This window comes from Schistocerca cancellata, chromosome 2 (genome assembly GCF_023864275.1).
Source record: "Schistocerca cancellata isolate TAMUIC-IGC-003103 chromosome 2, iqSchCanc2.1, whole genome shotgun sequence".
In the NCBI taxonomy this organism is placed as follows: domain Eukaryota; kingdom Metazoa; phylum Arthropoda; class Insecta; order Orthoptera; family Acrididae; genus Schistocerca; species Schistocerca cancellata.
Window position 1 is genome coordinate 974,172,460 of NC_064627.1, and position 12,695 is coordinate 974,185,154.

General features: G+C 45.1%; 1 protein-coding gene across 2 annotated transcripts in view; it reads right to left on the reverse strand.

Annotated features, from left to right (window-relative positions):
• LOC126162944 (phosphatase Herzog) overlaps window positions 1-12,695 on the reverse strand; it is a 69,153-nt gene that overhangs the window by 43,803 nt on the left and 12,655 nt on the right. For both annotated transcript variants that reach the window (XM_049919777.1, XM_049919776.1), the window contains one exon: window positions 9,069-9,218. In XM_049919777.1, the coding sequence (XP_049775734.1) occupies window positions 9,069-9,218 (150 nt within the window). The remainder of the gene's footprint in view (window positions 1-9,068; window positions 9,219-12,695) is intronic.

The following is a 12,695-nucleotide window of genomic DNA, read 5'->3' on the forward strand; positions in this document are numbered from 1 at the left end:
TGCTTCATGGCATTTTGCAACAATCTTTAATCTCACTGGATGGGCTCATACAGATTGAAAAGCTTCTTGGCTGTGTGAATGAATGCAGATGCTACGATTCTTGTAGCACATACGTAGAGTCACCTCCTGCATGCGCACTCTAATAGCAAATATTTCTGCCTGGAATATTGTGATCAGCTTCCCTAGAAGGATTTTACTCTATTCTAGGCTGTACTCCATATAACCCAGCCCCAGCACCTTCACCTATTTTCGACCCGCCAATCTATTTATGGTACCATGATTCATTCTTCCACTGTTGCAAACTTCAAATTGTTACCTTGAAATGTTTCTTAAAGCAGCTGGAAATTAGTGTAGTCAGCTGGTACTTCCATGATCATTCCTATATTTAGCGCATTCACTATACTGTTGTGGGATTTTGGATGTCCTAAAGATTTCTAGCTTTTAACCTGTATGCCCTTGCTGCTGCCTTCACTGAAACCCAAAGCAGTGGGTATCCTACTACTTCCATCTGTTAGGGTGAGGCAGGCCAACTCCTGCCCTACGGTAGCCCCATAAATTATCACAGGTCTTATTACAGAGGTATCTATCCAGAGCAAATTCCTCTTTTTTTTTTTGTGGTTTTAGGGCGCACAACTTCAATGGTCATTAGCGCCCAGACTACGTTAGGAATGCACAGCGAGGCACAAGTTTAAAACAGCAACTAAAAGGGAAAACACGATAAAAGACAGACTGACAGGCATAGGATTTAAAAAAACAGCATAATCAAATGTCCTTAGAGAGGTTTGTCAAGTTGATAAAACGAAGAACGCGAGCAGCTGCTCGTGGGTCATCCGCTAAAATGGCATCTAGAGTACATGGCAGGCCAAGATCAAGACGCAGTGTCTTAAAATCTGGACAGGACGTTAAAATGTGGCGGACCGTCAGCAATTGCCCACATGGGCAGAACGGCGCCGGCGCAGCTGTCAGCAGATGGCGATGGCTGAACCGGCAGTGTCCAATTCGTAACTGGGCCAAAACGACCTCCTCCCGCCAAAAAGGGCGTGAGGAGGACGTCCAAGCTGCGGGAAGAGGTTTCAAGGCCCGAAGCTTGTTGTCGGTAAGTGCAGCCCAATCGGCATGCCACAGCGATAAAATGCGCCGACAAATGACCCTGCTACAACGTGATGAAGGGACACAACAAGAAGCTGTCCGAGGCTGGAGGACCGCAGCCTTGGCCGCGGCATCTGCAGCTTCGTTCCCAGGGATACCGACATGGCCAGGAACCCACATAAAGCTAACCGGAGAACCGTCGTCCACCAGCTGTTGAAGAGAGCGTTGGATCCGGTGCACGAAAGGGTGACCAGATACGGATCACTGAGGCTCTGGAGTGCGCTCAGGGAATTGGAGCAGATGACATAAGCAGAATGTCGGTGGCGGCAGATGTAAAGAACAGCCTGGTAGAGGGCAAAGAGCTCAACTGTGAAGACCGAACAATGGCCATGGAGCCGGTATTTGAAACTTTGTGCCCCGACAATAAAAGAACACCCGACCCCGTCATGGGTCTTAGAGCCATCTGTATAAATGAAGGTCATATTAATGAACTTCGAACAAAGTTCGACAAAACGGGAGTGGTATACCGAACCGGGGGTAACCTCCTTTGGGAGCGAGCTGAGGTCAAGGTGAACGCGAACCGGAGCCTGGAGCCAAGGTGGCGTGTGGCTCTCGACCACTCGAAAGGTTGCAGGGAGTGAAAAATCAAGGTGTTGAAGGAGGCGACGAAAGCGAACTCCAGGGGGTAGCAGGGCAGAGACATACAACCCGTATTGACGGTCGAGAGAGTCGTCAAAAAAAGAACGATAAGACGGGTGGTCGGGCATTGACAGTAGCCGACAGGCATACCGACAAAGCAGTATATCGCGCCGGTAGGTGAGTGGCAATTCACCAGCTTCAGCATGAAGACTCTCGACGGGACTAGTATAAAACGCTCCGATCGCAAGACGTAAACCCCGATGTTGTATGGAGTTGAGGCGGCGTAAGATGGATGGCCGTGCAGAGGAGTATACGAAGCTCCCATAACCCAGCTTGGAGCGGACGATCGACCGATATAGGCGAAGTAGGACGGTTCGATCCGCTCCCACGACATACCACTGAGAACACGGAGGACATTTAGAGAACGGGTACAACGGGCAGCCAAATATGACACATGTGGAGCCCAGCTAAGTTTCCTGTCAAATGTAAGACCTAAAAATTTTGTTGTCTCCACGAATGGGAGAGCAACGGGACCGAGTCGTAAGGACGGTGGGAGAAACTCTTTGTAGCGCCAGAAGTTAATACAGACCGTCTTCTCGTCAGAAAAACGGAAGCCACTGGCGACACTCCAGGAGTAAAGACGGTCAAGAGAATGCTGAAGACAGCACTCCAGGAAACATGTACGCTGCACGCTGCAATAGATGGTAAAATCTTCCACGAAAAGGGAGCCTGATACATCAGCTGGGAGGCAATCCATTATTGGATTGATCGCTATGGCGAAGAGAGCGACGCTCAAAACTGAGCCCTGTGGCACACCATTCTCCTGGTGAAAGGTGTCTGACAGGACAGAACCCACACGTACCCTGAACTGTCGATCCATTAAAAAGGAACGAATAAAAAGAGGGAGGCGACCGCGAAGGCCCCATGTATGCATGGTGCGGAGAATGCCCGCCCTCCAACAGGTGTCGTAAGCCTTCTCCAAATCAAAGAACACAGCCGCGGTCGGGCGCTTCTGCAAGAAGTTATTCATAATGAAGGTTGACAAGGTAACCAGATGGTCAACAGCAGAGCGGCGCCTCCGAAATCCACATTGTACATTGGTAAGTAGGCGTCGAGACTCGAGCAGCCAAACCAATCGAGAGTTAACCATTCGCTCCATCACTTTACAGACACAGCTGGTAAGCGAGATAGGTCGATAACTGGAAGGTAAGTGCTTGTCCTTCCCCGGCTTAGGAATCGGGACAACAATAGACTTGCGCCAGCATGCGGAAACATGTCCCTCAATCCAGATGCGATTGTATGTACGAAGAAGAAAACCTTTACCCGCAGGAGAAAGGTTCTTCAGCATCTGAATATGAATAGAATCTGGCCCTGGAGCGGAGGACCGTGATCAGCCAAGTGCGTTTTCGAGTTCCCGCATGGTGAATGGGGCATTATAACTTTCACAATTCGAGGAGCGGAAGTTAGGTGGCATAGCCTCCTCTGCCTGTTTGCGGGGGAGGAAGGCAGGGTGGTAATGAGCGGAGCTCGAAACCTCTGCGAAAAAGCAGCCGAAGGCATTGGAGACAGCCTCAGGGGCCACAAGGACGTCATTCGCGACCTTCAAGCCAGAAACTGGTGAGTGGACCTTAGTGCCAGATAGCCGGCGCAGGCTACCCCAGACAACAGAAGAAGGAGTAAAACTGTTGAAGGTGCTTGTGAAAGCAGCCCAGCTGGCTTTCTTGCTTTCTTTGATAATACGACGACACTGAGCACGTAATCGTTTATAATTGATACAATTCGCCACTGTAGGGTGGCGTTTAAATGTGCATAAAGCACGTCGACGAGCACGTAAAGCATCTCTACATGCTGCGGACCACCAGGGGACCGGTACGCGACGTGGAGAAGAAGGAGGGTGAGGGATGGAATATTCAGCAGCAGCGAGAATAACTTCCGTGAGGTGTGCGACCTGACGATCGCAGCTTGTGAAGGTTTGATCCTGAAAGGTCGCCCTGGAAGAGAAGAGCCCCCAGTCTGCCTTGGAGATGGTCCAATTAGAGAAGCACGGAGAGGGGGTATGCTGCAGGAGATGGATAACACACGGGAAGTGGTCGCTCGAATATGTATCAGAAAGTGCATACCACTCAAACCGGCGTGCAAGTTGGGGAGTACATATAGAGAGATCTAAATGGGAATAGGTGTGAGATGTGTCCGAAAGAAAAGTAGGGGCGCCAGTATTGAGGCAGACAAGATCGAGCTGGTTGAAAAGGTCTGCTAACAAGGAGCCCCTCGGGCAGGATGCTGGAGAGCCCCAAAGGGGATGGTGGGCATTGAAGTCTCCAGTTAACAAAAATGGTGCAGGTAGCTGATCAGCAAGTTGCATCACGTCTGCCCTGGTAACGGCAGATGACGATGGAGTGTAAACGGTACAAAAGGAAAACGTAAAAGTGGGGAGGGTAATGCGGATGGCAACTGCCTGCAGGCCGGTGTGCAACGTGATGGGATCGTAGTAAATATCATCCCGGACCAGCAACATAACCCCTCCATGAGCTGGGATACCTACCACAGGGGGTAGGTCAAAACGCACAGAGGTGTAGTGTGCCAAGGCAATTTGATCGCATGGGCGTAGCTTCGTTTCCTGGAGGGCTACGACGAGCGGACGGTGCAAGCGGAGCAGCAACTTCAAGTCCTCTCGGTTGGAGCGAATGCTGCGAATATTCCCGTGAATAAGTGCCATCGTAAGGAGAAAAAGGAAGATGAAAGAAGGGGTCACCTCGAAGGCCGCTGAGGGCCTGGCTCCGAGCGAGCACTGCCGCCGCTATCAGTAGGCAGACAGTCATCGTCCATTGGTTCTATAGGTTCATCGGCCATCTTGGTAAGATTGCCGGGAGGGAGAGCTTCCTCCGCCGGTGAACGGCCAGATGTTCGGCTACCAGCGGTGCGGCCAGGCGAAACGGATGATGGCCTGGGGCGGCAACCGCTGGGTGGCGCAGGAGAAGAAATGCGCCGTGGCAGAGAAGGAGAACTGTGCTTCCTATGAGCCTTCTTGGAAGGCCGTTTGGTGGAAGTACTGGTCGATGGCTGGGAGTTCGAGGTACGTAGGAAGTCTGCACGGGACGGTTCCTTCTTGAAGGCCCGTGCATCTGACTTCTGGGTCTTCGTCTTGGCAGATGCTGATGAAGGGGCTTGTGTCTGTGGGATGATGTGAGGAAGAGGAGACGTCGACCGCGCGATCTTAGCACTGGCCGAACGGACGACCGTGGTGCTGAAGGTCAGATCGCATGTCTGGGTTGCCACCTCCCTGGTAGTCCGAGGAGAAGTGAGGACAGCACTGTATTTCCCCGCTGGGAGCAGCGTGGGCTTCCTACCAGCAAATAGCTTGCGAGCAGCCGAGGTGGACACTTTCTCTTTGACCCGAATTTCTTGGATACAGCGTTCTTCCTTATAGATGGGACAGTCGCAGGAGGACGCTGCATGGTCACCCTGACAGTTCACACAACGAGGAGATGGAGGTGGACAGTCACCCTCATGGGCATCCCTGCCACAAGTGACACATTTAGCCGCATTGGAACAAGACTGGCGAGTGTGATTAAAACGCTGACACTGGTAGCAGCGCGTAGGTGTCGGGACATAGGGGCGATCAGAAGTAACCTCTTAGCCCGCTGTGATGCGCGATGGCAACTGAACACTATCAAAGGTCAAGAAAAGTGTCCGGGTTGGTACAAGGTCATTGTTGACCTTTTTCATGACCCTGTGGACAGCCGTCATGCCCTGCTCAGCGAGGAAAGACTGAATCTCCTCGTCAGTCAATCCATCGAGGAATCAAGTATAGACCACACCACGAGACGAATTCAAAGTTCGGTGAGCCTCCACCCGGACAGGGAACGTGTACAGGAGTGTGGCTCGAAGCAGTTTTTGTGCCTGAAAGGCGCTCTCAGTTTCTAGTAACAAGGTACCATTACGCAACCTGGTACAAGACTTAACAGTTCCGGCTATGGCATTTACGCCCTTCTGGATAACGAAAGGGTTGACAGAGGAAAAATCCTTTCCGTCCTCAGATCGAGAAACGACGAGGAACTGTGGGGCAGGCTGTAGTACTTTTGTCACTGGTGGCTGGTCAAGTTTCCATTTGTGGGCAGAAGTCGAGAGAGAAGAAGAAGAGAAATCCATTGTGGAGGAATCCCCCATGATTGCCACCGTCGCCGATGGCGCACTCCTTCCTTGTGGGGACCCTCTCAGAGGGCACACCGCCTTAGGTGAATGTTTACACCTCAGGTCACATCTCCCGAGAAACAGACGGTGGGACCAATCGGCATGGTCAGAAGGTATCAGCTCAGGCAATCACCCCTCCCTGGGCCTGGCCTTTACCATGGGGTACGTGCGTGCCTTACTTGTCTACCCAGGGCGGGGAATTACGCGTTACCCCGTCACCGGCTACGCGTGGGTCGGCCTTCAGGCACGCACAGGGAGGAAGGGAGAAGAGGAAAAAGAAGAGAGAGAGGACAGACTGTCTCAAACGCCGAGGCGGAGACCAGAGAAGGCAAGGAGAAGAAGGTAAGGAGAAGAAGGCAAGGAGAAGAAGGCAAGGAGAAGAAGGCAAGGGAAAGAGCAAGGAAGACAGTGAGATGGAGAAGAACAAAGAAAGGAACCAACCAAAGGAAGGAAGAAATGAGAAGAAGTGAAAAACCAAAATGACTACAAATATAGGTCGTGGAACCGTCCGTCTCCGGACGCAGGCGCTAACTACCCCCTTGAGGGGGAGGGACTCCTTTTAGTCGCCTCTTACGACAGGCAGGAATACCTCGGGCCTATTCTAACCCCCGGACCCGCAGGGGGATTCCTCGGGTTTAGATACTACTTTTTACCACATGCCTTTCTAGTGGTTATAGTCGCGCACAAAATGCTGTGGGTGCTAGATGCGCAATCGGCTGGGGAAGCGTGGGGAATGCGGCAATGGCAGGGAGGTCGCTCAGAGCGCTATAGGGAAAATGCCACTTGCTGGAGGGCTAAGTGCCATTCTAAATTGAAGCCAACAATAACTTTTTTGTAAATATTAAGTGCCCCCCCCCCCCCCTCCCCCAAGTCCACACTTGCATGGCGACCATTCAAAAAGATCTACTGTCATCCCTGCTTTAGTTAGTATCTAAAAAGAATTCTGCCAAAAATTATTTTTGTCTGGCTTGTTAACCAACTGCAACTTTCAGAGAAGCATCACGAGTGGCAAATTTTGAGTAAAACCTACACATTTCTCTGGTTGCTATGTCAAAATTTGCTCCTTTTGCCAAAACACAGTGGAGTTTACATTGTCTCAAGTCACTAACATGTTGTGCACACACAATTGCGAGAGAATTCTGAAACAGTGGTTTATAAGTTTATTATGTGAGGAACTGAGGAAAAATAAAGCCAGTAGCTTGTGAAAAAGCACATCCTTGGTGCAAAAAAACGTGTAAAAAATGTGTAATGTCTTCACATATGTTGTTCCAAAAACCACAGCATTTCTCGTTTCACCAGCTATCGATAGCCTTTAAAAATTACATTCTTTCACTGAAAAAGTCTGTAGTTATTAGAATAACATGGAAGATAATGAAGTTTTGCATACAAATGATATGGTAACATTCTCTTCTCTTTGCATGCTATCATTTACCAAAATCTCATTTCGATAGCTGAAACCATTCATAAAATATGAGGAATGTTGTGTATTTTCATTCTGTCTTTATCGCTGGTGCAGCGGGATCGCAAATGAGTAGGCTACATCAGAACAATTTTCTTGAGATTAGTGACAGATAGATACCTCCATCCAGGTCTAAAGGAAAAATATTTCATATGCAACAACATATTATGTAACTAAAAACAAAGATGATGTAACTTACCAAACGAAAGCGTTGGTATGTTGATAGAGACACTAACAAACACAAACACACACACAAAATTCAAGCTTTCGCAACCCACGGTTGCTTCATCAGGAAAGAGGGAAGGAGTCATTCTGCTCCCGGGAATGGAATGACTCCTAACCCTCTCCCTTAAAACCCACACCCTTTCGCCTTTCTCTCTCCTTCCCTCTTTCCTGATGAAGCAACCATGGGTTGCGAAAGCTTGAATTTTGTGTGTGTGTGTTTGTGTTTGTTAGTGTCTCTATCAACATACCAATGCTTTCATTTGGTAAGCTACATCATCTTTGTTTTTAGATATATTTTTCCCATGTGGAATGTTTCCCTCTATTATAAACATATTATGTAATACACACCAAACACAAAATCATAGAGATCTCTATTTTTCATTGCACACTTTTCCGAATTTTGCGCAGTGTCTTACTTTTCATGTAAATATCACAATAACTAAGACCATTAACAAAATGATTGACACATCATCATGAACCTGACATATAAGCTATAAGTAACGCAAAAATGATTTTTTTTACTGTCATCGTTGACCAGCCGAAAGGTGGAAAACACTTATTTTGCCTCCCCTTCTGAACAAATGAATGACCTTGCCCATCACTTTGGACAAAAACTGGTCACTGTGCATCAGCCACCGTACCCTGTGCGAGCTATATCCCTTGACACTTCACTACACCTCCTAATGGTAACAGACCCTGTTTCCTGCACCAGTTCTGCACAATGTTTACAGCGAAGTGTGCCACTGTTCTTATGGCACTTGCAAATTTTCCAGGTATTACTGTGACTAAATTGTCCGCTTATCCTTTGCAAAAGTAAGGACTGCCTTGAACACACTGGTTTTCAAAATGACATTAGAAGCAGCCATAAGAAAGCTTCAGATTTCAAGGTAAACAGTGGTAAAATCAGCATAGATTTCTGTATGTGATGACACTCTTATCACCAGAAAACCACCATTAGAGAGAATGGTCACTGAGCTGGAAGTAGCAGCACAATCAAGAGAACTTGTGTTTAAAAAATATAAAACTAAGTGCACACATTTCAAAACAAAGGTAAATAACAACCTTGATAGCCTCTCATATGTAGATTTCAACTTTGGCAAAATTAATGTCTATTTCATATTAGAATTTATTCAAATGACAACAATAACACATGTCTTAAAAGTATTTCTCAAATTTCATAACATCACATTGCAGAATCACAAGCCCAAATTCTCAGAACCAGCCATGAGATAGGTTTCCCTCAAAATTCCAGTTTAATGCATGAATGTGTCTAGAAATTTTCACTGTGCATAAAAACCACAAGGGTTGCAATGAGGAAAAAAATGGTAAAATTTTTTGAAGGGTATTACATCTTTCTCAGCTTGCATGGTTTTCAATTTTGACTTAGGACATGGCATGTTTCTATTACTAGATAAACCCAGTTCTATGCAGCTGTTAATGCATGCTACTTCATTAACATGCTCACCTTGGCCAAACTTGCAGTGAATAGTACACACTCGTAAAGTTCTCCCATCCTCTGAAGAAATTCGTCTACATATGGTCGCTTCAGGACATAAACTTGATGAACTGTTCCATCAATTTCCACCGGAACAACAAAGTCAGCATTGTTAATAGGCTGTAAAAAAACAAGCCAAATATGATTTTAATAGCAAAAAAACACACACACAAACACACATGCACACGCACACACACATGCACAGACACGGGGAGAGAGAGAGAGAGAGAGAGAGAGAGAGAGAGAGAGAGAGAGAGAGAGAGAGAGACCATATATTACTGAGCATTCTTCATTTTTTGTGTCTTTACAATCGAATTATATTAAGTCATCACAAATAATTAAAACTATTTCAGATTTAGAATCAGGATATCTGCTTTTCAAAAGCAATCCTCTCTTATCTGTTCTACTGGATAACACCAACAGACCAATTCACCTCTTCTTCCCATCTTCAAATCTATACAAAGGTCCTCCACTGAGAGAAAAGATAAGGCCTAACAAGTAGAAACTACTTCATAACATTTTCTCTTTTTGAAAGTGTAAACACAATGATTACTTCATTTAGCTGTAATAAAACTAAGAAATTAAATTTTTAATCTACTTCTACAGTCAAAATCCCACAAAAATTATCAATATTTCTAAAAAGTTGCCTTTTTGTTGCTTGCTGGCAGGTTGTTAACTGTTGGCACACGAAACAGATGTAATTTGGCATATATTTTAGAAGCCAGAGGTAGCCGGTTGCCAATATTACTACAAATTGCAGAAAAGATGTTAGTTTGTATTGTACTGTTATATTTGATAATGTTCCCAGTGTATTGCACAGGTTTGTTTTTCTATAAATTAGTGACCAGAACATCACATGAAATTAATTAGGTTCCAATTCCTGTGCCTGTGTGTGTGTGTGTGTGTGTGTGTGTGTGTGTGTGTGTGTGTGTGTGTGTGATGTTTGCTGGGAAACATACCCATAACAGACACAAGCAGATGCAAGTTGTCAACAATAATACAGGGTTATTCCAAACGATGCACCCATTTTTAAAAATTCATATGTAGTCAAGCACAAATCCAAAATGAAGAAGCTTTATACCAATGAAAAGAGGAAGTTTCACAGTTTTTGGCAGGCAGCAATGGGCAGGCAGTGACAGTTTCAGAGGCACCCGGTAGAGTTTGCGTGGCAATAGGGGCCTCATTCCATTTCACGGACAGTTGTGAGTGAGATGGCGACACAAGGTTATCTGTGTTCTTGAGTTCACAAAAAGTGAGTCGCAAAGTGCAGTGTGGCGGGTATTTCATACCAAATTCGGTATTCAACCACCAACTCGCAAAACCACTAGCCATTGGTTTAAGCAATTTAAACAAAGTGGGAGTGTGTGCAAAGGAAAAAGCATAGGCCGACCACATGTGTGAGAGGATGATGTCTGACAGATTCAAGAAAGTTTTGTGCACAGTCCCAGTAAGTCTACCAATAGAGCTAGTCAATAACTTGGAATACCCCAACCAAAACTGTACGGAAAGCTCTGAGAAAGCATTTGCTGTACAAGCCCTACCGATTACAACGCTCTCAATCCCAATGACAAAGAGAAGCGTCTCGCATTTTTTGGTTATGAGCTAGCAAAGCTGGAGGATGACCCATTTCTACAGCATGTAATTTTTTGTGATGAAGTGATGTTCCACCTTAGTGGATAAATCAACGGACACAATGTTCACATGTGGAGTCTGGAAAATGCAAATTCGTCATTGCAAAATGAAAGAGACTTACCAAAGATCAACATGTTCTGCGACATATCCCGTAAAAAGGTTTATGGACTATTTTTTTGTACAGAAAGAACTGTAACAGGAATCACATACCTGGACATGTTGAAACAATGGCTGTTCCCTCAAGTTAGGGAAGATTCCCAGGACTTCATTACCAACAAGATGGAGCTCCATCCCATTGGCACCGTGATGTACAAGGCTTTTTGAATGCCTCCCTTCCTCAGCGCCGGCTTGGTCGCAGGGGACTTGGGGACCTGGCTCTGCATTTCTGGCCAACAGGATCTACTGATCTCACACCCTGCGACTATTTCTTATGGGGCTATGTGAAGGAAGCTGCTTATGTCCCACCTCTACCAACAATTCTGAACGATCTGTGGAACCGGATCACTACTGAGATGCATTCAGTAACAGCAGATATGCTTTTGTGTGTGTGGGACTAGTTTGGCTATCGTTTCGATGTTTGCCGTGCAGCCAACAGTGGTTGCATTGAACATTTATCACATTCCTAATTATTACATAATGATTAAAAACGAATTAATTACAAATTATTAAATTTATTAAATTAACCAAAAAACTTAGAAACTTCTTCTTTCCACTGGTATAAAGTTTGTTTATTTTGGATTTGTACTTTGATAAATACGAAGTTTTGAAAATAGGTCCATCATTTAGAGTAGCCCTGTACTGGTTTACCTTCGAGAACAACCACACATCGCATGAAGTGCCAACACAAATGTCTGTCACAGGGTTACACTGCCACCAATAGGCTATGCACAACATACACTTTCTGTGTCAATTGATTTTTCTTATATCAGTGACTTAACGTGGATAAAAGTAAGGGAAATGCACTTGTGGAGTTCTTTACAACAATATGCAATGACAATGGAAAAAATGTCAAAGTTCAACAACCAGGCAGTGAGTCAGAGATACTTACTGCAAAAGTGTGCAGTGAAACGTCTCGAATACTGGGAATTACTCAAACAACTTATCGGAAGCTGAATTCTTCTTAGAGTTCATTCATGTCGTATACATTAGTATTTGCTATGGAAAATATTTACAATGGTTACATGCTACAATCATATAGACACATGTAATATTTACTATCCCGCAAATGACTCTGAGATAATTGTTGCACAAATATGTGGTCTAATTGTTGGGATACTGGAAATTACCTGAATGACTTATTGAATGATGAATTCTCTTTAACATACATTCATATTGTAACATTACCTAGTTTGTGTCCTGTGTTTTCCGTGTTATCAAAAAAAAATGACTAAGTTATTGCCCATTCACAAGATGATGTGATGCTGAGTCTTCTAAATTACAGTGACAAAGAGGACTTCATTGTGCCTAATCCAGCTGATTATGATTGGAGAGAGTGATGTTGATGAGTCTTTAGGTGAATCCATCACCAGAAATATACAAAATATTGGTGAACTAATAACTGTTGAACCAGTAAATGCAGATCCAGATTTTGGTGTTACCATCGCTTCTCCTCCAACTCTGAAGAAGAGCCTGAGCATACGCATGACAAATCTGCTAAGAGATACAAAACAGATGATTTTAGATGGAAAGGCTGATTTGGACTCCCAAAGAGTATAATTTTGATACCAGCAATTCTGGTTGCAAAACTGTCAATTTAGATTATTCATCTACTTTACATGACTGCTTTGAAGTTGTTTTTTTTATTTTTATTTTATTTTTTATTTTTATAGCCAAGGAACTGTAAACTACATGGCTGAGAAATGTAATTTATATTATGGACACCTTTGCAATAATTCCAGCAAAAAATCAAGACTGCAACAATAGAAAAACACAAACAGTGATGAAATATACTGTTTTCTTGCCATA